The sequence below is a fragment of the Strix aluco genome, chromosome 7 (genome assembly GCF_031877795.1).
Source record: "Strix aluco isolate bStrAlu1 chromosome 7, bStrAlu1.hap1, whole genome shotgun sequence".
NCBI classification, from domain to species: Eukaryota; Metazoa; Chordata; class Aves; order Strigiformes; family Strigidae; genus Strix; species Strix aluco.
This window is the reverse complement of record NC_133937.1, coordinates 27,462,023-27,487,395: the sequence shown is the minus strand read 5'-3', so window position 1 is coordinate 27,487,395 and position 25,373 is coordinate 27,462,023. Positions and strand designations below refer to the sequence as shown.

The 25,373-nt window shown below is 43.1% G+C and overlaps 1 protein-coding gene across 2 annotated transcripts; it reads right to left on the bottom strand.

Moving 5' to 3' along the window:
• Positions 1-68: 68 nt before the first annotated feature.
• Positions 69-25,360, bottom strand: PDCD11 (programmed cell death 11). Of its 2 annotated transcripts, none has more exons than XM_074831193.1 (36): positions 25,238-25,360; positions 24,277-24,388; positions 23,556-23,687; positions 23,209-23,376; positions 22,138-22,299; positions 21,390-21,513; positions 20,840-21,021; positions 20,178-20,285; positions 19,495-19,701; positions 19,033-19,157; positions 18,346-18,406; positions 17,510-17,656; positions 17,137-17,388; positions 16,111-16,254; positions 15,224-15,424; positions 14,487-14,657; positions 13,874-14,093; positions 12,936-13,088; positions 11,779-11,894; positions 11,099-11,616; positions 10,542-10,604; positions 9,972-10,080; positions 9,370-9,459; positions 8,952-9,054; positions 8,247-8,424; positions 7,524-7,580; positions 6,606-6,728; positions 6,192-6,314; positions 5,807-5,999; positions 5,272-5,394; positions 4,808-4,951; positions 3,501-3,751; positions 2,697-2,865; positions 2,357-2,510; positions 1,619-1,784; positions 69-927 (listed from the first exon to the last, which is right to left on the bottom strand). In XM_074831193.1, exons 2-36 carry the CDS (start codon positions 24,367-24,369, stop codon positions 756-758), a joined length of 5,502 nt encoding a protein of 1,833 aa, XP_074687294.1. In that variant the 5' UTR covers positions 24,370-24,388; positions 25,238-25,360; the 3' UTR covers positions 69-755. The 2 variants fall into 2 exon arrangements, with proteins under 2 accessions (XP_074687294.1, XP_074687295.1); XM_074831194.1 differs by having other exon boundaries at positions 11,099-11,613.
• Positions 25,361-25,373: the final 13 nt, after the last annotated feature.

Sequence of the window (25,373 nt, the reverse complement as noted above, 5' to 3'; positions counted from 1 at the left end):
CAAGGATGTTAAAAGTGTAGCCAGACTCCTCTTAGTGGTGCTCGGTGACAAGAGGAAATGTGCACAAATTGAAATATAAGAAATTTCATTTAAATGTAAGAGAACACTTTTTTTACTGTGAACGTGGCCAAACACTGGAACAGGTTACCCAGAAGAGGTTGTGGAGTCTCCATCCTTGGAGAAATCAAACCCAAACTGGATGTGGTCCTGAGCAACCTTGTCTAGCTGACCCCTGCTTTGAGCAGGGGTTTAAACCAAACGATCTCCAGAGGTCCCTTCCAACTTCAACTATGCCACAATTCACAATTGGCTCACAGTTTCTAGGAGCACAAAGGCACTTGAGATTAATCTTTCAAAGTGTTAATTCAGCCAAAAGGCAAGAGTCTTCTCTACCATCTTAACAGAGAGAAATCAATTTATAAGACATTGCTGTACTTAAAAATAGTGGGTGATAACTGCACCATTTCCCCAGGAAAGTAGAAAAGGTATGACTGATGTTTGTATTGATTATAAAACAGTCTATATTTAAAAATGTCTTCAACGTCATCAACAGACTAGAATTATTTGTAACATTTGGACAAAGCTGCAAACATTTATCAAATCTTTTCCTTTGATTGATTGTTCTTTCCAGTTTGGTCATAGACTAATACCCTCCAGAAACTCACTGTCCATGGACACCCACGGCAGAACTCCACACCTCTCAGTTCCCACACTGCACGGACAGCTGAGTCTCTCTGCTTTTACTTGCGCCGTACTTAGGTGTCAGCAAGGGAACTCTTGGTCTCCACATACTCAAGTGCTGCTCTTTTAACAGCCAGGACACTGTCTGTTGTGCCAAATTTCTTCTCATAATCCAGGTAGCGTTTAAAAAAGAATTTCATCTTCTTTGGTGCCAGGCTCAGGTGTATGACCCTCTCAAAGATGTCTCTGCAAGAAACCAAAGTGATTCAGATCGCTGTGTTGGTGACAGCACTCAGTACAAGCCCTGTATCCTGCCTTTGAACAAAGAACAGAAAGTCAGGGGAGACATTCAACCTGCTGCAAAGTGCTGTGTTTGAAGAAAGAGATTCCGGGCCAAAACCTCAAAGTAGAAGCCTTCTATTTGCTTGCAGAACTTTAAGGCTGCTGGTCAACTTAAGCTAAGATCCAGTGACTGTATTTGACCCTGTGTTCATTAAGTGGATGTGGCTGTACCCATAGTGCGGGAAGCTGGACTTCCTTTTGTCAACTCTCAGAAAAGAAAAAGGGAAAAAAAAAAAAGTTTCTCCATTTTTACATTACAAGATACACAAGGCCTTGATCTCACCCATCAGATAAAAGGCAATCCCCCCAGAGGGACAGATGAACCTCAGTGCAAGTCCTCCAGTTTCTGTCATGCAGGACACTACTTACAAATCAGCCTCCCTCTGCCCTATGGATCTCCCTGGAATCTCCTCAAACCTGGCAAGGATAAGCACTTCCACACACCTGTTTTCTTTCTCTAGGTGATAAAAATTCTCTTTTGCTCTGCTCTGGGAAGCCCTATACAACCTCATGCTGAAGGGTACCTCTGCTCTTTTCAGGTGTTGCTTCAAGCACTGTACTCTGTCCCTTCCCAGCCTGCTGTAGCACAACTCACCGTACTTCCTTCTGGCTGCCATGTTTGATCATGATGTCCATGTAGATGGACCAGATGTCTGTCCGCTTGGGATAGCTGCTGAGGGTGCTCTCAAAGAGGGCCTTGGCATGTTCCGAGTCCCCAAAACGGAACTCCAGCTGTGCAAACCTTGAAATGGCATCCACATCTGGAACAAGTAATGACATGTTAGGGTATCACAGCACCTCTCTTCCCTATGAACAAACATGAGCGATAATTACACAGAACAGAGGCAGACACACAGACAGCAGCATCTCTACCCAGAGACAAATGTCTCTGTTGTAAAGTGGTTCTGGACCAAGGTGGGATCAGAGTGGGAGAGAAAAGGGTTACAGTTCACTTCTCATTTCAGTTCTCTGCAGGACACAGAAGTTTATTCTTAGATTCAATATGCATCTTGCAGCATACACAGGCAGCCCCACAAACCTGGGATGAGACCAGATGAACTTTTCTAGAAGGCTGTAAGACGCAAAGGTGTCTTTGCTTTGGGTGCGTTGCTTTTGCCCATCACAGAAAATTCTATTACAGGAGAATTTAGCATTGATATCCAGGCTGAAATTTCCCCTCCCTTGAGAGTCAAGGGCAGCATGTTCAGCACCAACTGGTTGCATTTTTCACTTATTACAAACATTGTTACAGGCAGAGATATCAGAGAGCAGTCCATCTACTGGAGACCTGTCAACACATGGCCCGCATTAAGGATGTGCAAGAGATGCTTACGTTCTTTGGTGGGCAAAGCCTTGAGAGCACGCTCCAAAAGCCTGTGTGTAGCCTCAGTCTGGCCTTGCTTCAGGAGGAAAGAGGCATATTTCAGCCACACAGATTTCTCCTGACGGAAACGCTTCAGCATTGTGTGGTACAATTCTTCAGCTTGCTGGAAGGGCAGAGTTGGGTTAGATCACACAGATTCATAATAAAACCTTGTAGCTCATAACAATTAATCCCAGTTAGGAACAGGATCAGCCTAACATCTGACCGCTGGAAGCCTATACAGCCAGCACTGGTAGCTTACTGGCATGACAATGGGACACATGTCTGGGACCTGCTTGCACTGTCTTACCTTGTACTTCTCAGAATTGGCATAGATGTCACACAGATGCTGGAAGACTTTCAGAGGTTCATTGTATTGAACAGCTCTCTCAAAGACCTTCATCAGTGTCTCCGCAGTACCATACATGTTCTCCAAGTTCAGCAGAGCTACCCAGACATTCAGCTTCTCCTGTTCTTCCCTTAAAGCAGATGTGAACAAGAATATTTAGCCTTTTACCAGTCTTCATCAGCTTTTTGCAAGCCACTGACTTGTAGCCTGCCTCCAGGACAAAGGAAGGGGGCATACTGCTCACTGAAACACCACTTTTGGAATAAAGCACAGCAGTTGTTTCACACTACAGCTTTTGATCACTGTTGTTTGTAATTAAAAACCACAAGGATGATTCAAGAAAGCACAATATACTTAATCATACTGTAGAGATGATTTAATACACAAGGGTGCAGCCCTACAGAAAAAGTGACAAGAGTTTCACAGTTTGTTTCATGTTTTGATTTAAGGACAACATTATGCTTTTCCAAACCCTTCTGACTGCTCGGAAGTAGGTCCCTGCACTCAGTGATAACTTGGGCAGTTACTGCGCTCATGAGCTGCAGCAAGTCAGCTGCAGGCCAACTGTGGTGACTCACACCAGACCTTCAAAGGGCCAGCTGACAATTGCTACCATTTAATCCTTTTGAGCTCACTGAAACAGACTCTGCCACTCCACACACACATGCACACACACCAATGACGCTACCAATGCTCTTCTCCTACCACAACTATGCCACCATGATTTATTCTTTGGGGCAAAGAAAGGCAGAGCCCCAGTATTACCTGAAGCAGATTGTTTTAAGCGCTCTCTCTGCCACAGCTCTGGCCTTCTCAATCTCAGTAGCCTGGAGGTGGAAGGCCATGTACTGTAGCCAGAGGATGGAGCTGTTGGGACTGCTCAGCACCAGGCGGTCAAAGTCATCTGCTGACTGGGGCTGTCGACTGGGGTCCATCAGAGCTGCCTCTAATTTGCAGAGCTCCTTCTCCTTCTTCTGCTTCTCTAGCTCCTTCTCCTTCTTTGTTTGTTTCTTCAGCTGAAAGACCAAAAAAGGAGGACTGGGGAAAAGCTGGCACTTCATGTGGGAATAGGCAGGCCCAGCTAAAGCACAGCCAGACCTCAGTATGTCCAAGGATATGCAGTGTTTTCACAGGAAGAGATGAGGCCAATTGTTTAAGAGGAGGAAAACAGTACACACCCTACCCCTTCACACACAGTTCACACCTCCAAGAGCAGCAGTAAGTGTAATCTCATTTCTTTTACTGAAATACATTGAGGCACCAAATACTTTGCTAGTCTTGCACCCCAACTGCAGGATTCACACTTCAACCCTCCCTCTCTTTCTTCCATCTTTACCCTCCTAGCCAGTGCTCACCACCACCCTCCATTCTGTAAAAATCCAGGATACACGGGGAGAAATTGTGCAAGATTGGAGTATGTTGCTGGATCACTAGGGTTACTCAGGTCTAAATTTGGAACTGACAGTGCTGTAGCTCTCTGCACAAGGCAGCTATACCTTGGGCACAAAGCATCCGCCATGCATGGCCTTTACAGAGGTGAGTTTTGAGGGACAGGGGAAATCCTGAAGAGCAAACATGAAAGCAATTCATGAGCTTGTTTCTGAATTGCTCACACTGGAAAACTCTTCTAAAAAAATTACAGCATATAAAAAGAATTTTTTGGTGTTTTTCTAAATAAGGGGACTAGAATTTGAAAAGGTTTTTCATCTCCAGGTTTTCCTGTAGAATTATAACACTCAAAAATAAAAAACAGAGCTGGCATCAAACACAAAAATTTCATTTTCATGAAAATGTTTGTTTGACCCTAAATAATTACTCTTCTAGCACATCAACAAGAGAAGCCCTATTTTCATGCAGCCATGCTAAAATAGAGCCTTTTCTTCTGTGCTTCAGACATTTCTGCTGATAAGCCCAGTGCTCAGAGTAGTTAAGGAAGTTCTGTATTAGCTGTCAGAGATGTTCCCTTGGGTTAAAAGTCTTTGCTACGGGGCAGACAGACATGCAAATACCAAGACATCACATTACAGCCACCATGTGGTGTCTCCTGTGCAGACAACACTAGTTCACCGTACCTTCGCCTGTGGATCCTCCTCCTCCTCACTCTCTGAGCTCTCTTCCTTCTGACTCAGCACAGGTATATCCATTGCATTCATGTCCTCGTCCCAGGTGAAGCCCACAGAAACCTGCAGCCTGGGAGCTTCTCCAAGTTTCCTCACCTGTATGGAAGACAGGGAATGCCCTAATTTGAAGTTTTTACACTGAGATTAGACAACTGGTCTTTGCTTGTAGTTTCTCTGTGGCCAGTACTATTGACTTCTCACACGTGCAAACAGCCCACCAGCAAAAACATTAAAACTCTGGTCACCTTTGCTGTAATTTAAACTCAGTCCATCTCAAGTCATTTTCAGATGATACAAACACCAGTCTGTGTCACTGCTATCTGCAGCAATGATACTTATTGTCATCCAAGTCAAAACTGACACATCTCAATAGGGCTGGAAAGTCATTTCAGGCTCAGGTTCTCCAAACTTCTCACCTTAGACTTCTTTTCAGCTGCCTCTTCCTCCTGGTCATCATCTTCCTCCTCCCGGTAATACACCTCAATTCCACTGTCATTTTCATCTGCTGGGCAGATCTTCCTCTTTTTTGGTTTCACCTCCTGCAACAAGGGGAAGTGAGGGGATGGTGGAGAGCAAGAACTGGGATGAATCATAAAGGCAATTCTGATCACTAAGTAAAGAGCCTGGCAGCAGAGGGAGGGTGGTGTCCTGGCACAGCATCCCTCATTATCCTCTCACATAACAGAGACAACAGAGAATAAACCCATACTCATCTACATATGGTGCCAAGACCAACAGGATGGGCCACACAGGCAACACAACTGGGCTGCTAATTCAGTTAACTCCTACACAAATGGAATAGTTTCTGATCTTTGCTAATTTCCAATGCAATTTAATCTTTTTTTCCTACCTTGTATAATTCCTCAGCCTAACCCCAGTGGATCTTCCTAATCCCTTCAGTATTTGGGCCAACCAGGTCTTTCAGCATGTCCTGTGCAATCACATCCATACCTGCTCACTTTCATAGTTCCTTCTCCGTTTTGTCTTCAGCTTAAGCTCTTCTCTCTTTTCCCTGTCATCTGCTTCTCTTTTCTCTTCCTCTGCACCATATCGTGGTAGGCCTAGGGATTCAGGCAAGACACTTGGCATCCCAGTGTCCTCGGGCAGGAGGGAGAGCTCAATATGTTTTTCTTTTCCATTTACACTGTGGTGCATTGCCAAGAGTAACAGGAGAGAAGACGAAAAAAAAAATAACATCAGAGCATTTACAATGACTGCAAGGATATGAACTTCCTTCAAATCTTCCCAGCTTTTATCCTCCCTCTTTCCATTCTCTCCTCCTCCACCATCTCCTTTCTACTAATTCATGGCCCCTTTTACAGAACGTTGGACCTACCCAAGCACCTTGGCAGTGAGCAGCTTTCCTTCAGGCAGGTACTTTTCATATAAGGAGTGTTTCTGTACAAAGTAAGGGGAAACATTCTGGAACAGGATTCGGCCCAGAACAGAAGTGGACAAGCTGAGAAGAGGAGGAAAACCAAAAATAAGTATTCCATAGTGGGGGGAAAAAAAAAAGGGTGCAGTGACTATATCTGTGGCAACACCACTTCTATATAGCATCACACAAATTTTCCCTACTTTAATTTCATAGGCTCAAGAAAGCAGCAATGACATCTTGATTCCCAGGAGGAAATTATTTTCGTGACACCACATTATGCCAGAGACCATCCCCAAACAAGACTCCAGAATTATACATTCAAAGTTCTCCAAGACCCCTCATTTCCCAGAATAATTTTCTTATGCTACTCACCCAAAGAATACACCTGATTGAGTGATTGATTTGACATAGCCTCTCACTAGCTGGCCTTTTTTAACATCCTTAACACATGTTATTTCAACATCCTCCACTTTGCTGTTGCTTTTTGGGTTTAGCCTAAAAGAAAAAGAGAGGTCAGAAGTTAAAGCACTTGTCTAAATAATCCACATTCTGCTTTGGATATCAAAAAAATAAGTCAGTATTAACAACAGCTAGTACTTTCTGGAAAATATATCAGATCAGAGACACCCTTCAGTTTATTCAAATGTACTAATGGACTATCTACCTCTCTGCCAAGCTACACACAGCATTAGGGAATAGACGTTGCTGTAAACAAAGCCAAACAAAACAGATCAGCCTGGCTTCCTGTGGCACTAAGAAAATGAGGAGAGTAAAATGTCTGAAATTCTGCACAGCATTGGCTTGGGGTTTTTTTCCCCACTTATTTCTAAGATACTTCATTACACATGGTTTATGCATTTTTGATCCATAGAGGAGACAAAGCGAGAGGCTCAGTTTTAAGAGACATTTAGGACTAAGTCTGCTATTTAATCAAAATGGTTAAAATGCAGATGAACATTGAAAAGAAACATGTTTGTATTGCAAATTCAATGGTGGAACTTTCCCTTTCTTCCCAAATAAACAAACAAAAAGTTAAGTCAGGTCTAGAAACTGTGATAAACAGAAATTAAATCTGAACCCACTTGATCAGCTCTACATTGTCAGACACCTCCACCTTTGCCAATACACAGGAAAATCTTTCTGAAGTACAAACAAGTCTCATCCCTTTAAAAAATGTAGTCCTTGTCCTTTTAACAGTTCACACTGGACTGCCCAAACCCACAGTTACTGTATTTCACTACCCTTTTCTTCACTAGTAGGAGATCAGCAGACTGGAGGGATGACACATACCGGGATTGCCGGAGAGATAACTGGATTTTGCCATGCTCATTGGAGAGGATGTAACACCTGCGTGGCAGAGTAAGGGGAGAAAACAGAAAGCTTTTTTACCTGTTAAAAAAAGCCACATGTAGAAAATAGTATTTTCACTAGCAGAATGAAGCCCTAGAGGAAACAAACCACTCTGTCCCTTGGAACACTTCCTGTCTAACACAAACCAGAATGACACAACAGTTCATGAAAACAGCTAAAGGGCTTTTTGAAACATATCTACTTGCTTTACCCAGTCCCTATTGCTAGTACAAAAGACTTAAAGACTGTTACAGCTGAATCACTTGGCCTGTTGCACTCTCCAGCATTCCCAACGAGTCTGTGAAGCAGGGAAATGCAATTACTTGTGCGTTACAAACGTAAAGACAACTGACTTGCCAAACAGCCCATAGAACGACATCAGAGCTGGGATAACCGGCTTCACTCGGTCCCATTAGCACCTTAGCTAAGAGTAGCTACTCTCAAAACACAGTCCAAGAAGGCAGCTGAAAATGGGCTGCTTCATACATGGAAAATACAAGACTTTCACCCCAATGCATATAAGGTCATGAGCCAGCATTACTTCTTAACTACAGATTGAACCTTTCAGGTCTGGCATTACCTTATGGCAGCGAAAAGCCTGTCACCAAAAGGAGATATTTCTAAGCCTTGCAGCTTGAGGGAACAAGAAAGAGAATTACTGACCTGACAATCTTGCCAACTTTGAAGTCACCCAGAGGATTCTCCGCGTACATATCATTCAGGTGAAAGATGCTGACTTTGCCAGTCTTCCCACCTGGCAGCGCAATGGTCAAACCAACGTGTGGAGTCACCTTTGTTACCACGCCCACAGTGATGGTGCCCTGCTCCAGTGACTGAATTCCTGGAAAAAGTGAAGGAGGGAGAGGGCTTCATAATACTTCAAAAGTACACAACCAAAGCAACAGGGGTAATGAGTCAGCGAAGCTGATTTTAGTTGTCTGGACACATATCAAACCCACCAACTTTTGGTAAGGTGCAGTCTATGCACTCTTCTCAGTTCACAGCAACATTTGCCTTGGTAGCCCACACAGGGTCCCTTCATTGCACAGTTCCAGGATCCAGAATAACTGACAAATGTTGCCAAATGTACCATCTCATGTCTGAGATGAGAAGGGAATACATTCAAAAAGGCTCAGAGAAAGGCTTCAGTCTGAGGCAGTAGGAAAGCAATTCTTTAGTCTAAAGTTTGACCTCTCTCGCCTTGCTTGCCATTATATCTGGGTCATGGTCCCAGGGGTTAGTTCTGTCCTACAGGGAGGTACAGCTTGGCTCTGGAGCATAACATCTTCACCTGAGGGGTCAGTGCAGGCCCACCTCTGAGTAAAGCATCAAATGCTGTGGGGTCCTGCTGTTAAGGCTCCACTCTACCTGTGAGTGACAAGCAGAGGTTTGTTTCGGTGACATCTGTTCCAGTCACTGTAGCTGATATTGCCTGGCCATTTTTGAAGCTCTTTTCTGGGTGTTTTAAGACCTGAAAGAAAAGACAGATTTCCACCTATTACCAGAAAAGAAGCATTGTCCAGTCTCCTGTGAAGTTTTACACTTTCTATACACATCTTTGATGTGTACACTTGAGTGACAGCTCAGCATTGCTTCATTGGCTCTGCTATCCCGAGCCAAAATAGCTATGGGCGTAACACTTGCTTGTCAGTGAGGGGTAGTGATGCCTAAAGGGCAGAGCACTGGATTACGAGTTCACATGGATGTCAGAAGTGTTTGCAGTCACTACTTGCAGCCAAGTGCACGGAAAACAAAATTGTGTAGCTTATCTGTAATGGCCTCTTACCTTGGTGTTCAGAGACAGCAGCAGATGAGGAACTCTTCCTCGAATGTCAGGGGTCACTTCTACCTCCAGCCAATTTTTGAGGATGTTATACTGAGAAGACACCAAATAACCAGAGAAGACAGCATGAGACCTTGGGAAAAAACCCCTCTCTGGTAGATTCACTAATTTTTAAGGTTAGAAAGAACTTCTACAGCCTTGGCTCTTGCACCAAGCAAAAATGGTGATTTGGTTTCTACTCTTACAAGCCTAATGTTGCTGTGGTTCACAGGCAAGTGCACACAGGGGGATCAGCAGTGAGTGTACTTTGTGCTGGTGGCATATGCAATTTCTCAGAGGCCATTTTAGTAGAGTGCAGGGTAGGAAGCATTAGCTGGCAACAAACAGGCATGTCAAAGAGGATGAGTCAGCTCAACTCTGTCAAGTATAGAAAACGTGACTTCCTTCTCCTACTCTCCCTGTAAGACACTGCACTTTGCCTGGGCCACTCTCACAGTTAACGAAGACCATAGTAGTGTCAGTGTTTAGGTCTGAACTAAGGCACCTGAGATTACCCTCACTTGCTGCCTCCCCCAGCACACTCCTTACGAAGAGTGTGACCTCACCTTTTTCACAAAACAGGTGACTGTCTGTCCAACAGTGTAGAGTCCAAGTTTCTTGAGGGCACTGTCTTCTTTAAGGTTCAGCACTGCTGTGACTTTCCCTTCTATTTCGCTGTTTGCAAACAAAGAAAGAGGACATCAGTAAGACAGCTTTGGTCTATCTGGATGAAGATATGAGTTAGAAACCCAGGAGATTATGGTGAGCCAGTACTACTGTGACAATGCCTTTGTGACATTCACCCCCATCCCCTCTCCAGATGCATCCTTCTGCAGGGAATTAATTCTTCCCTGGGCTCAAGAGGGAGTCCTTCTGACATGAATAGATATGCCAGAGTCCAGACTGGCAGAACCTGAAGCCAAAAGGACATTCAAAGGAAATCACGTGCTAGGAGAGCACTGTGAGGTTTAACACAGCTCCCAGACCCAAGTTAGTGTGAAAGAGAGATTAAGAGACCTTGCCACACTGCATACATGTGGAGGTCCTTCCTCATGGCCAGCTCCTTCACAAATGGGAGGAAGAAGGGAAGGAAGGTCTGTGAAGCATCTGCAGACAGCACAGAGGCCAACACTTACCTTGGTCGAATACTGAGCTCTGGAATGGACCGTGTGAAGTGCGGATGGGTGATGGGAAGGTACCTAAAGAACAGGAAAAGGATCAAAGTTTCTCATGATCTCCCCAGGCTCTACTCACCCACCTGTAATAATCCCTCTGCATTGGCAAAAAACCTCAGGTGTAAGCCCTCTAAAACTACCAAAGCCTTCTAGTTCCAGTTCTTCCTAGTACTATTTCAGTAGCAATTTAGGTAACCAAAATACTCCGGCAAATTTAGCTCCTGGGGCCAAATCCTGCCTGTATTTAAAGCTTCCACTGCACCTTAAGAGTTTAGAAATATTTTTTTACTGCAATTTATACTCAAGATAAATACAGTGACACAGGTAGAGAGTTAATTCACTGAAACCTGGATCTGGGAAAGAATATAATAGCAGATTTCCTCAGGCCTCAACTACTCCAGCAAGGGTAGCAGTAACAGCATCTGTTGACAGAGGGAACAGCCTTGATCATCTGAACTGAGTAACTGTTTCACCCCTTGCATTCCCCAAGAAATAATACTACGTGTATGTTTTCCTACCTGTGAGTATTCACATCTCTGCCTCCAACAACTCGAGCAGTCACCTTCTGTCCAGCTTTCAGAGTATACGTTGGAAAAGAGCCTATGGGCACTTCATCCAGAATCCGGGATGCATGGATTGAACCTGTCAGCTTGTCATCAATAGCAACTGTGACATGGGTTGGTTTGACAGATTTAACAGTACCAGTAACAATATCCCCCAGGGAAAGCGAGTGATTCACAACAGCAAGCATCTCTTCTAACGCTGTCTCAGATTCATTCCGGACCCTTACAAAAACATTCTTCTTTGCTGGGCCTTGAACTGCTAACAAGACTCCGTGGTCATTCACCTTCACTACTTTTAAGGTTGCAGAGATTATTTGTCCCACCTTCAGTTTTTCTGAGTCAAAGCGGAAGGTGTCATTGAAGTGAGACGCTGTGGGGATAGCTGCCAGCTGGCCTGTTTCCAAAGACACGACAGCAAACTCTTCTGCTATGTGCTGCACGATGGCAGAGTGCTGGGAGTTCTCTTTGAGCTGCTAGACAGAAATGGAGATAGTGACTTCTCCTGCTGAGATTTTGATTCCCTTCACTCTACCTCCCACAGTTCTAAAAGAAGAAACAGCCCCCCCCCAATTAATTAATCGCCTAGAGTTTGCTAGATGCACAGAAACACACAAATTCAAAAACTGAACACATACTTGCTTGGCTCTTTGTTTTAACAGTTCTTCCCGAAGAGAAACATACACCTTGGATGTGAGGGCATCCACATGAAGAACCAATGCCTTGGTTTTCTCACCAGGAACAATATTTTTGTCTACAAATGAAAATAAGGAGATTATCTCCTGATGACAGTGAAGAATTTTCAGCAACTGAGCTAGGGGCACATGACAGGACAGGAAGGGTTGCATGTGGTTCAGTTTAATTCCTGAAGACCACAGTGATAAAAAGACTGCATAATTACTAATTGTAACTAAGTTACTGTAACAAAGTCAACTTAGTATCAAATATATAATAAGTCTCTTTAAAAAAAGAACAGATTCCTCCAACATTAATGGCAAGAAAGAAGAAAAAGCAGGCTTTTATTTGGAAGAGTCTGATGCTTTCATGAAAACTAAATTGAATTTATGAAGATGCAACTCAAATAATGCAGACAAGGCTGACTAAACACAAATTCAAGGTAATACGGGTTTTGAAAAAGATTATGTTAACATTTGCACAAAACCATCATCAGTCTGTCTATTGCTGAGGAAACAAAGACACTCTTCTGAACACAGAAGTGCTGGGACACTACTCCTGCTGAAGTTGGCAGTTTATATTGGTTTCATTGGTTTATTCATTATCTCAGTATGTACTGATTGGTTCTGCATAATACAGCACTTCTCTGCTTTAATTTTTGAATTGCAAAGTACACAAAATGCAGTCCTGTTTTAAAGTCACATTGATTTAAAAGAAAAATTAACAGCAGTTACAGATAGAGCATACTCCAAGGAACATATTTCTAAAGTAGGAAGAAAAAAAGCCGAGAAAGCTGGAGCTTGTCTTAATACTTTGTCTATATACAGTATGCTTCAACTATGGATCTCAGAGCACAAGCTAGACCCTAACAAGATGCCCAAGATAGGAGGCAGGACTAGGTCTGGTTTACAGATGGGGTAACAGAGGCAAGGTAAGTATAAATTATATGTTCCAAATCACACAAATGGGTCAGCAACACATTAGGAAACTAAACTAGTCTTAAAGCCCATCCCTACTCTGATCAGTCTTCTCCTGTCTTAGTTCCTCATCAGCAGAATTCATTTCAGGACAGAGGTTTCAAAATACAAGAGTGAAGACCAAAGCAAGCAAAGACCCTCACCTCCCAAATGGTAGCGAGTGGCTGTTACAGTCAAGCCTGTGACACAGCTGCCACTGAACAGTGCTGAGCCATCCTCCCTCACATCCTGCACGACCAGCTGCAGCTCCCTCCCAGGCACCAACTCACAAAGGCCTTGGTCCATGCTGGGCTCCCCTAAATAAAGGGAAGAAAAAGTGGGAAGTCAGTTTTACCTGTGTTGCTGATTTGCAAAACAAAGACAGCCTTCACATTTGGTCAAGAGTGCGCAAGCATTATATTCACCTACATAACGGAAAACAAAGTTTAGGCTCCTGAATCTGTAGAAATACAAAGTAAATTCTAAGAGTTAATCAAACCAGAAATACTTTTGTGACATTAAGGATCTGATAACTTCGGAGAGAACATTTTCCAATCTTACAGTGGCATACAGCATCGCATATAGAAAAGGTGAAAGCAAGATAAATTAAGACAAAAAACACAAAACAGACCTGTCACTTCACAACTACCGGAAACAGAACATTAAATGCTACTGGATATAAAAAGAACCTAAAAAGGCAAAGATTGATTTTGACAAAAATCAACTGCAATACTTCCAGTGTTCCTGACACTAGGAAAACAGCACGTGAGAAAACCTCTGCTGGAGAACTCATTCAACAAACCTGTAATACAAGCAGGCAAATCTATTTGTACAAACTCATCCTCATGCAACTACTAGGTTTGGGTTATCACACGCACTTTAGTGGCAGTGTAATTATCCTTGTACTTTCTGCTGTTGTTTCTTCTTGTCAATGGCAGACAGTGCACAAACATCCTTCTCCTAATAAGCTCCTCTTGGAAGCCAAGTCTTTGCTTGAACTGACCTTTCTTTCACTTAAAAGAAAATGGTTTTCCCTTTTTGTTACTCTGGCACCCCTTTTTTGTGATATGATCCCCTTCAGCAGAATATGTGCATCTTTTACCTCTTCTTCTCAACAAGTTCCTGATTTCTTTCATCTCCTTGAAATATTGACTCAGCAGGGCAAAGCTCTCTGCAGCAGAATCGCCTGAGCTGCACTCTGACACCTTCAGATTGAGGAGCACACGCTGCTTCTCCTCATCAATGCTCATCACCTTCGCAATCACAGTCTGTCCCACCACAAAGTGGTCCTTGGTGTCTGTCACAAACTTGTCACTCATGCTCTGTGCAAAGAAAACAAAGGGGCAAGGGTTACTGAGCACAGCTGCTAACTATCAACCACCTGCAGTGCTGTTCAGAAGAAGGGTTTGAGTTAAGACTCCATGAAAATGCATAAGAGAAATTAACAAAGACTAACAAAAAAACATCAACTAAAATGAATTACTGAAGTCACATGAAATCCTTGGTGATGCCTAAACTCACTTGAATAAAGTCCTTTGTTTCATTTTGGAGCAAATTAAAACACAAACCTAAAAGCAGCTTTTACCCTACTTGGAGGAAGCTGTGCAAATGCAGCTCTATTGTTCCCTCCTTGTTACCTTATCTTTGCCAAAAGCCCTGTTTCAAGCATGCCTGATTACACAAATGCTGTTTACTGAAGTGAATCCATTGCTCACCACTTTGGGCGCCAGTCCTGTCACACCAAAAGGAAACTCCACAAACACTCCAAAGGGCATCACATTCCTCACATAACCAGTCAACAGCATCCCAGGCTGGATTTCAGAGAAACTTCTCACAACTTGCTCCTCCTGTACAGCAGAAATCACTGCAGACTTTCTGCTCAACATCTGAACAACCAGTTAGGAACAATGGGAAAAGGTGAATGAAAGAAGCCCAAAGCCAAGCAAATTTCTTGGTGCTGCTAACCACTGGGCTAGAGCACTTTTTGCAGGTTAGACAGTACAGGAGCTCAAAGTCCTGCAATTACAACTTCTGTCTTGATCTCTCTACATTAAAATTTAGCAACCAGTGTCTCTGAAGCTGCTCAGAATTAAAGATGCATGCTTCACACTAGCAGAAATGTCAATTTCCTAATATTTCAGTTCTGATTTTTGGTATAAAACCAGCAAAATTTTTGCTAAGGTTGTGATGTGATTAACAGCCCAGAAGCTGGATGGGTAAGATCAGTCAATTCACAACCAAGTCCTGGTTCTGATGGGATTCGAGCAGCAGCTGAGTCTCACTTTTAACACAAGCAAGTTATAATGACTCTTTGAAGCATCGCTAGCTTGACAGACACTTCCACTTCAACACACTAACTAGTATATCTTCTGTTTGTTGCAGATACTCTGGATTCCTGACAGGTATCTCTTTTCCCCTGCTTTGTTTGACTGGTTGAGGTGGCAAAGGATACGATATGCTCTCCCTTGACACTTAGGCACATAACTCGGGGCAGGACATCTCCCTCTTGAAGACAATGCCACAGGAGCTTGCAGGTAGCAACAAAGTCAGAAAGGTGCCCGGTGGGAATCGAGGCTATTACGTTGCCTTCATCTTCTAAGATAGAAACCTCTAGCCCGTTATCTTTCTTCTTCAAGACTTTCACATCAACCATCTGAAAAGAGAACAAATACAGTGATATAAAATTCCAAGTGTCTTTGAAGTCATCCCTTTTGATGCATAGGGTACTAAATGCTGTGCTGCAGGGACTCTGACATCGCCTCCCTGCTATATATGCAAAAATTTCGTGTCAGCAGGGCTGAGCCTAAAAAGCATGCCAACATGGATAGTAAAATAAAAAGTAATTCTCAGCTCCCAGAGAAATCAAGAGCTAGAAACATTCTCTTTGTTGTGACTTTTTATTTGAAGGGCGAAGGGAATAATTTAAACAAGATTAAAACTGTCCTGTTCTTGCATTAGCAATATCTGCAGGGTGTTTGAAACTGTTCATTCCAAAGACAACAGGGAAGCATTTCAAAACATTTCTCTGAAGTTGTCTTTTTCCAAGGAGCAAAAGCAGCTGCTTTTGGAGTGAGAACATCAGCAGCATCTAGAAGAAAGAGGAGTAGGAGTGCTAATTGGTACCTCCAGGACAGTCCTGTGACCTCTTTATCCTGACCTCTGACAACAGAGATACCGTTTTTGATCCAGGAGACCAATCACACAATAAGAAACGCACATTTAATGCTAGTTCCTAACGACTGACAGCTTTTCTTGAAGCAAAGCCGTTCAAAGTGCTACCAAATTATTTGGAAAGCAAGTAGGAAAAGGCAAAAAGGGAGTAGTCATTGAATTCAATACCTCTCCTATTTGATATTTCATTTCCTGTTTCTTCTTTGGAGGACATTCCTTTTTGTCCTCCGGGGCAGTCTTGCTTGATAACCTGAAGGATAACAAGAGTCTTTCCTGCTGGGGCTCACATTTTAAGACCATTACTTTAACAACCTGCAGCAAAGAAAGATTAAAACAAAAGTTTAAATCAGCTGATCCTCCTCCTCAGTGTGCTACCACCTACAGAATGAGACAGGGAAATTCATACACAGTATACTTTTCCCTCACACCTAAGGATATCAGGCCAGTGACTGTAACTTAACAGGTTCAACCAGAGACAAACATCCTTCTGATCACACAGATGGAAAATGGAAGTACACAATCATTAAATGACTTGCTAAAAGTATGTAGCAGGTCTGTAGCAGAGTTGAGAATTCAGATCTCCAGATCTGCAGTCAGAAATCTTGCCTAGAAAATTACCCTTATCCCTAGCCAGCGAACAAACAGCAGGATTAAAGACAAACAAAAGCACCGAAAAAAGATAAGAAAGAGTGCTGAAATCTCTACAAGCTTGCCCACAACAAAGACCAGAACTTGGTGAACAGCATGGTTCCCAGAGTGTCTGGTTAAGATGTGCAGGATTTGAAACAAACAGGAAAACCAGAATAATACTAATGCAGAAAATCTCATCCTTCTGATTCTGTAGGTAAGAGTTTTAACATCCTCAGAAGAAACTGCAGCCTAGAACCCCAAAATTCTACTAAGATCTCAGTAACTCAACCAAGTGTAGTCCCCATATTGTGTACCATGGTGCCTCCTGCACACCAGAACAGAGAGAGCCTGAAAACAAAGACAGGCCTGGGAAATACTCAGAGAGCTGTCCCTTTCACAGCCTAATCTGTTTAAATGGAGCACAACTATTACTTAAAGTGAAAGGACATAAACATCTCTTGGTGTAGCTGGTTCCTCCAAGGAAAAACCCACACTGGAGCCAACTCAACTGCAGATTTCTCTTCTGCGTTCGAACACAAGGCGTGGCATAGGTACATTAATTACCTGGCCTTCATGGAAGACTTTATCTGGAAAAGGTATGGGTTCTGAGCTCAGCTCATTCTTGGGTACTAGACCTTTGACATCATTGTAGAACTTCACAATGCAGCCAAACTCCCTCGCACACACCACAAAGCCATGTGTGATCAGACCTGGTTTTGCATCTTCATAATTGGAGAGGACTGGAAGCTTTGATTGGACAAGACTTTTCTTTAGAGTAAGGATCAGCTTCTTTCCTGCAGGATTGCACTCTAGCACCTACAAGAATGGAGTACAAGAAGGTTCAAAAAGCACATCTGCCATTGCCTGACCAATCCAGCTGCTAAATACTCAGAACAAGAGTGAAAAGCAGCTGAAGACCTTGTCTGGCAGCTCTCACCCGACACCTGACTTCATCTCCTATGTTGTACTTCTTGTCAGGTTGCTTCAGGATCCCATTAGCGAGATGCATGGATGGCACAAGCCCTTTAATCCCATCAGTCACTTTCACCTGCATCCCAATGGGTTTCAAAGCAAACACTTTGCCCTAGAACCGAAAATCAGGAAAAGGATCAGTAAATTCGGCATGAAAAGCAGATCATGCACAGGCAGGAAACAGTCAAAACACTGCATCACCTATTATCACCAAATCTAATCACCCTCCAAAAAACAAAATCTTAGTCCAACCCACCCAACCAAACTGACCCATTAACTTTTATACATTCCATAAAGTTGTTTAACAGCCTCTTTTCCTTACGCATAGGCTACTTCTGCAAAATCCCTATAGACACTGGCAAACTAAAATTGTTTCCAGAGATATATTCAACACAGTCATGACTCAGACATAAGAATGGCCATAACTGAGTAACTTTCTGCCCATCAGCTGACTGTGATGGTCCATACATGAACTTTTACTTTGAGTAAAAGGCGAGTTTTAGTTTCTTTCACTCAAGTCTTTCTAAAAACATATTCATGGCCATAAATAAATGACTGACCATGGCTAAAATTTGATTGCCTTGGCAACATCATGAATAAAAACCCAAACAAAGTGGTGACAGAAAAGTATCACATTCCATTAATCAAGCCCTGCAAGGAGAGGTTTTCCTCCTCATTTTCATCTCACTAGCCTGGATCAGAAGTTTAACATGCATATTAGGCAGAGGACATGCACATTAGCTAGATCATTGTTCTAAGTATAATGGCCACACAGTGCTGTGTAAGTCTTCAGAAACTCACCTGCACCACATCCCCTGTGTGGATATCCTTGTATTGCAGAAACCGTGCTTCAATAATCTGACTAGGAAAGAGACACAGCAAGAGATGACCAATCAGCTAACTTGAAGGAAAGCCAGGATAAGAGGAGACAGTCCCCTCTTTGCCTTATCCCAAATATCCATTATCCCACACACTAGTGCTCTACAACTCCAGAATTCTGTGTTTTACTCCAGCTGACCCACCTCCCAAAAGAGCTCTCCAGACATAAAGTATAGGGAGGTTCACCAGGCTCCATTCTAGGTGACAGTCACAGTTACAGCCACCAGCCATGGCTCCATGAAAGGGGAACCCACCATCTGCATTGCCTAAAGTCACATAGATGAAAATACTAAGAGGGAGGACCAAAATGGGCTGGGACTTGGAAGATCAAGGATCAATTTCCTGTTCAGCCAGTCTTCTGGCACAATCTCAGCAGAAGTAATTTAGCCTCCCTGTGCCTCAGCTCACCAACTATATGGTGTCCCAATTCCTTATAGTATGGGGAGGATATGCAAGATGCCCAGACAACCTGATGTGAGACAATAGAGATACAAGCCAAAAACCCCAAATGGCAAGTTCCAGTCCAGCAAAGCAATGTCATATTTTCCACTCTCAGCCACACCTTTCTAATCCTTCAACCAATTTTCTGGAAAAGTCTATGAAACTTACTACTTCAGAGATACAATACACATCTCATCCATCAGGCTGTAGTCAATGATCCGACATTTATGTTTGCATCCTGTCTTAAATGCCCCAGGTTTAAAGGATTTTCTGGTTTTTGAAAGATGTTTCAACTAGAAAAAACAAATTACAATTTAGTGACTGGAAGATGGAAGCACTGATATAGACCTTAGGTTGAAGTGGTAGCATCTGACAAAACTGTTCCTCTAACATACTCTGTGTGTAGCACATTTCACCAGTCCTTCCACAATGACCCTCCTACATTCCAACCTGAACAAGGGGAGGTATGATTTGGCAAACACCTTCCACATTGTCTTAATTTTGTTGTATTTGTCTCACAAAGAGCATAAAGGTAGAACATAAAGGTAGAAAATAAAACCTCCTTCTAGCCTCCTTCTCCAGGATGCTATGACAGCTATGGAGGACTTGCCTCATCGTCCTGGTACTTACCCGTGCAAATGCAAGAGTGCCATCATCAAGTTCAAAGATGGCACCAAACTGCTTGTAGAAAGCTTTCACTGCCGACTCCTCCACCACTGCCCCCATGCGATCACTAGAGAGCTGGTTTGGGGATCCCCCAGGGTGGAGGAAGGCCTGCCGTAGAGTAAGCCGCACCACCTTGGAGGTGGGGTGGATAGAGAGGATGCAAGCTTTCACCTGGGAGAAGACAGTATGTTCATTAAATGCAAGTTTGTAAACAAAAGAGGAGAAAGGCACATTGCCCATGTTTTTAGACATTATGCTTGGTACCTGAACTCTTTGTCCACGTACAAACACTTTCCAATATTACTATTAAAACATCACTCCATTTCTAACAGCTTCACAAATGGGGTTTTTTTTGCTCTGCCTGTTGTTTACAGCCTAGTCCGGTACCAAAGTAGTGAGGGGAACATGACCACACAAGTAATTCTAATATGACTCACAAGTCTCTCATGCTTCCCAAATAAGTCTTCCATTACCCCACAAATGGCTTTGCTCTTTACAGCTCTAAAGGAGCCATAATAATAATTCAAATAAAAAATGAGAAAGACAGTTATCATCAATAAGATTTCAGAGATTATTCCACAGAAATGTTGAAGATAAGAGATGCTGTGAGCAACATACCAACTCCAGCCACCCTTCACCCTCCTTACCACTTGATCTGGAGAATAGTTCATGGATTTCTCTGGGTCCATGTGCATGAAATCCACAATTCCAGTGAAGGAAGACAGAAAACTCAGTTTGATCCCAAGTGGGGCCACCTAGAAAGAGGAAGGAAAAGATGTCAAAAAAAAATTTGCACTCACTTTTCATGCAGCTCAAACTGAGAGCAATTCACACATTTCATGAAAAGGCACTGTCAGTGCTAATCAACAAACACATCACAAGAGACAGGAAAACCACTAACAACTCAGCTTTCTAAATTGTTTCACAAAAATAATCCCTTTAGTTTTTTGATAATGCTGTGTGTACTCTGAAGACTACTGCTAACCTGTTGAACACTTTACCTAGGTAAATACCAGAGAAGCGCAAAACGGATCCTGTTCTCCTTCAAGATTCATTACCAACTTCAGGTTGAAGCATTTATACTCATGGCATCACAACCAGGACAGAGGTCAGAGCTTAGGTGAATGAAGTGGAGGGAGTGTCTAGTAGATAATAGTGTTTGCTAGGGTACAGTAATTGAGCCCAGGCAAAAATTGTCCAGGGCATAAACTTCCATCTCTACTTCACCTGTCTCCCTGCCATCAGCAAGGCTCAAAAAAACCAAAACCAAAAACCAAACCCAACAAAACAAATCCAAACCAGAGCTTACCTTTAGCACTCGAGCTTTCACCACCAGCCCTGGCAATAAATTGGAGAGCGTCCAGTTCTGTCGCTCTGTTGCAAGTGATGCAGCAACCTCTGATCGATCAACGGACAAACGGACCACTCTTCCCTCGTTCTTTGCTTCCACAATGACGCAGTTCAGGTTCTGGCCTATTTTCAAGTCAGGCCCTACAAAGACAAGTCACAGCATAAAACCTCCACCAGGAGCACTCAGAGATTCCCTTGCACTCCTTCCAAAGCTTTTTCAGAGTTCCCTCTATTTTAGGAAGTTAGAACTCCTCTCAGTCTAAGTGAATTCTACTGCCAGCAAGGATGGATAGGCTTGGAACAGTAACATAGTCTGTCAGAAAGCAGGCTGAAACCCAACAGCTTATTGCAGACCAGCCATAAAACTACTGTATTCAGCAACTCGCAAAGACTCCACCTTGACCCAATCTCACTGAGGTGCATTCATGCCACAGATACAACAAGCTTTAATCCCTGTCATTCTTCACCTCCATTTTAACCCCAGCAGCTCCTCCTGCACTACTTCTTACCTCTCTTCACTGCTTTGATGTAATTTTGGGCTTTCTGACGGGGCAGGAAAGCGTGAGTCCCACTGACTCCAATATCAATGAGGTAGCCATGGTCTTCCACACTAGACACAAAGCCAGAGAGCAGCTGTTGGGAGGGAAGCACTGAAATTCAGTAACATGATGAAACAGCTGGGTCTTCAAAGAATGCACATCTGGTAAGAGATTCCCCACCCAAGTACTCACGTGTTCCATAAGGACAGAGAACTGAGTTCTCCAGAGAAGCAGAAAGAACACTACATCCTTTCTTATTAACACAGCCCATCTGGCAGCAGGTTCTCAACTCCACCCTTATCCAACTATGCATACATGGAGTTCACAAACCAGTAGAGAAAAAAACTGGGATGCTCAAAAATAGCAGGAGCTCTAATTGCAGGCACATACAGCTGCAAACACAAAAACTAAACAACTAAGCGCCTCTGCAAGGCATGTTAAATATTATTCTCTGCATAAATAACAAAGAAACCTACCCAGAAAGAAATCATTAAATAACCTGTACATATCGAAACAGAATCAGGTGAATGGATTTCATGAGTGACAACCTGGAACCATGGCACAATACTGCCCTCTCCTCCCAGGTTTCTTCCATGCTGGGAGCAGCTCCATGTTCTGCTCTGATCCCATGCAAGGACAAACTGAAACGTTCCCCCATGCACTGTGCAAGAGACACCTCCAAAGCCTAGAGAGGCTGTGGCAGACCCAGAACACCTACCATGCCCGACGTTAGTGCTGAAGCGTTCAGACCCTTATTGACCTTCTTGGGGTCAATCGATAATTTGATACTGCGACGTCCATCAGCGCTTTTCTCAACACTGGTCACAATGCACCTGACCAGTGTCCCTGGAGAATACATGTCCATGAGTGAATTCAGGTCCTGCCCAAGATGATCAGGAGAGAAACATACAAATTTTACAGTATTAAATAATAGAAGGAAGTCATAATTTGTTACTGAAGTAGCCTTTGAAATCAAAATCCCATAGGAAAGTCACGTTTCTTTGTCAACACTCCAATAAAAGGCAGGAAATACCACAAACACCAGGATCTCAATATAGAGGCAGGGATGACACTATGTGATGTTAGCAAGACTGGTAGGCTTTGCTTAAAAAAGAATACTGTGTGGGCCAGAGTCAGGAGATTGCAGCTGAGGAAACATCCATAGAGCCAACAGTGACCCTAACCTCACCTCCCTCTTTAGCAGAGAAAAACACCTCCACCAAAAGGCTAGTGTACCTGGCAGATCCCACGTTCCACATCACCTTGGGAAAACCTATGGAGCGCTGACACCAGAGAGACGGAGTAACAAATTACTCCATCCTCTTTCTAGCAATCAGCATTATCAGGAAATTGCAGAGTTTGCTTGGAAAAGCCAGTTCCAAACCAAGATCAATCTACATCAGCACTACAGAGCAGCACATTGCATGCACCAACACACAATTAAACTGCAAGCACCATGCTACTCCCCCATGCCCTGAGAAACACTTGCACTCTCACATCATTTTCCAACCACTTCACTAACTTCTTCCCATCATTGCCTACAGCCAGCAATCAGCATTTAGCTTCAGCAGTAGATAGGCAACACAAATCTCTCCATGTTCAACAGCCTGTCCACGAAGTTCAAGGACTATTTTTAGCCAAGGCTAAGGCGCTGCATGCAACCACATTCAAGTCAGCTGCAAGACACCAGAAACCAGGCTCCTACGCAAGACCTCAGGGTTGGTTCTGAGGTATTATTAACACTCCCTAGCTCCCAGGCACAAATCACAGTCCCAGTCCAAGGTCTCACCTCCAGGAGTTCTCCCTGGGCCACCTGCTTGCTCAGCATTTTGCTGTAGGCATCGCTGATCTGTGTGACTGGTACAAATCCTGAAAGTCCATTGGGCAAGCTGATGACTAGCTCATAGTCACTGACCTCTTTTATACAACCAAGGAGCAGCATCCCCTCACAGAGCGCCTGGGAAAGCAAGAAGCATAGCATACTGTGGATATCTCGGCAAGTCAGTGATGACAGAGTGGTAAATACACTTTTGCCCCAAATCAGTGATATATTTTACAGGTTTAGTGAGGAAGAACATGCCATATTACGTAGCCCAGGAGAGAGATGCACACAAAATCAAACATTTATCCACAAACCTCAATTGTGAGTGGTTCAATATTCAAAACACTGTCTTTAGCAGCAACTGTTTTGTCTGCCTTGAATTTTTTCTGCTTTCCTTGATCCCTTTGGCTCCTTTTTCTTTTCTGGGATTTTTCTTCATGATGAACCTAAAGCAGATAATAAGCAGAGAGAGAAAAAAATAAAAGCAGATAAAGAGACGAACTTTGCACTAAGGCAGAACTCTGCTGCCATGAATAAAATTAGAAGAAAATACTAGAATTGGAGAAAGAAAGAGAACAACCTTGCTAACTGCTATACGTCTACATGTAAGTCTTCCAAAATAAACTTATTTGGGCTGGGGCTAATCATTTATAAAACTGTGAATCTTAGGAATGGAAATGAGTGGTGCAAGTGATCTGCACCACACTCTACTAACAGAAAAAGAAAGATGAAACTTAGTCTATATGCACTAACACCAGCCTCACTACACAAGCACCTCGGGATAAGATGTTTGTGGAAAGTTTAAAAGTCTGATTGATAATTTGGATTGAACATTTATTTTTATAACATTCAACATGCATCATACATCAGGGATCTTTAAGAGATGAAAAGAAAGGTGGATGTCTGCAGTTATCTCTTTCTGGAAGTCCCTTCTATAGTTTACTATAGAGGTAAGGGGTAGGAAGGATTGCAGGTCATACTCTGACAATGGAAGAGCTCTGAAAAAAGTTAATCAAGAACACACAAACAACATACATCAAACAAATTGTCCCGCTCTAACTTTGGGTTGGGGGGTTTTCCCTCTGTGGTTTTTTTCTGGATGCCTCCTCGAGGAAAGTTTTCTTCCATGGTTGCCACACTTTCACTTCTATAGGACAGATGACAAAACAATGATTAAATGTGCAGTTGTTACGCTCGATCCTCACAAACACTGGAAACGTAAGAGTAAACTACCTCCAAACTAAGAATTCAGATGGCTACCTTACAGTTAGCCAGTGATGAAACAGGAACTCATGTCCAAATGTATTTAACATTTGACTACACTGAAGTGTTGCAATGGTCCATCTAAATATCTGAATCCCTAACACTTTTTACTATTGCCCAATTCTACTAGACTTAAGTATTATTTTTTAGGGCATTTAGATGCATCACATAGATATTAATAAAACTGCTTTAACCATAAGTTTCCTAAACAGACCTTCATTATATTCAGAGGACAAGCTTAAATTACCAGCTTCGGCCATCAAGGGAAAAGTTGTGAGTGAAACACTATGTAAGCTTGGTCTGCATTTTTACTTTTTGGATACCACCCTTAAAGTTTAATATAATTTGATGTATCTTTGTGTAAGCTGTATATATATAAAAATTTAATAGATATGTTTAACCTCAGTATGTTTCAATCAGTAACCAATACCTTATTTATTAGGTGACGGTTCAGATGCTATTTAATACTTTAGTGAACAGTACTTCTACATAAATTAGCTCTGAAGCACTATGCTGTCAAATTTAAAGTAGTCTGTTAAACATATAAAGCTCATTTAAATGTGAAAGCACATAACAAATTAAAGTTCATCAAGGCACACTTCATCAAAGGGCTCGCTAAGCAACAGAGCCACCTTCCACAGCCGGTAACCCAACCGGTAACCGAGCCGGCTGCACCGGCCACGGCACACAGCTAGACCATGCAGGGCTGGAGCTCTGCCCACAGGGGCCTTACCTCCCTCGGCCACTGCCGCTCTGGTCCCCGCAGCCCCTCACCCGCTGCCAGGGGGAAGCCCGGGAAGGGGCCCGGGAGCCGCACGCGGTGAGCGCGGCGAGCCAGCCGGAAGCAGTACGTGGGGCAAAGGGCAAGG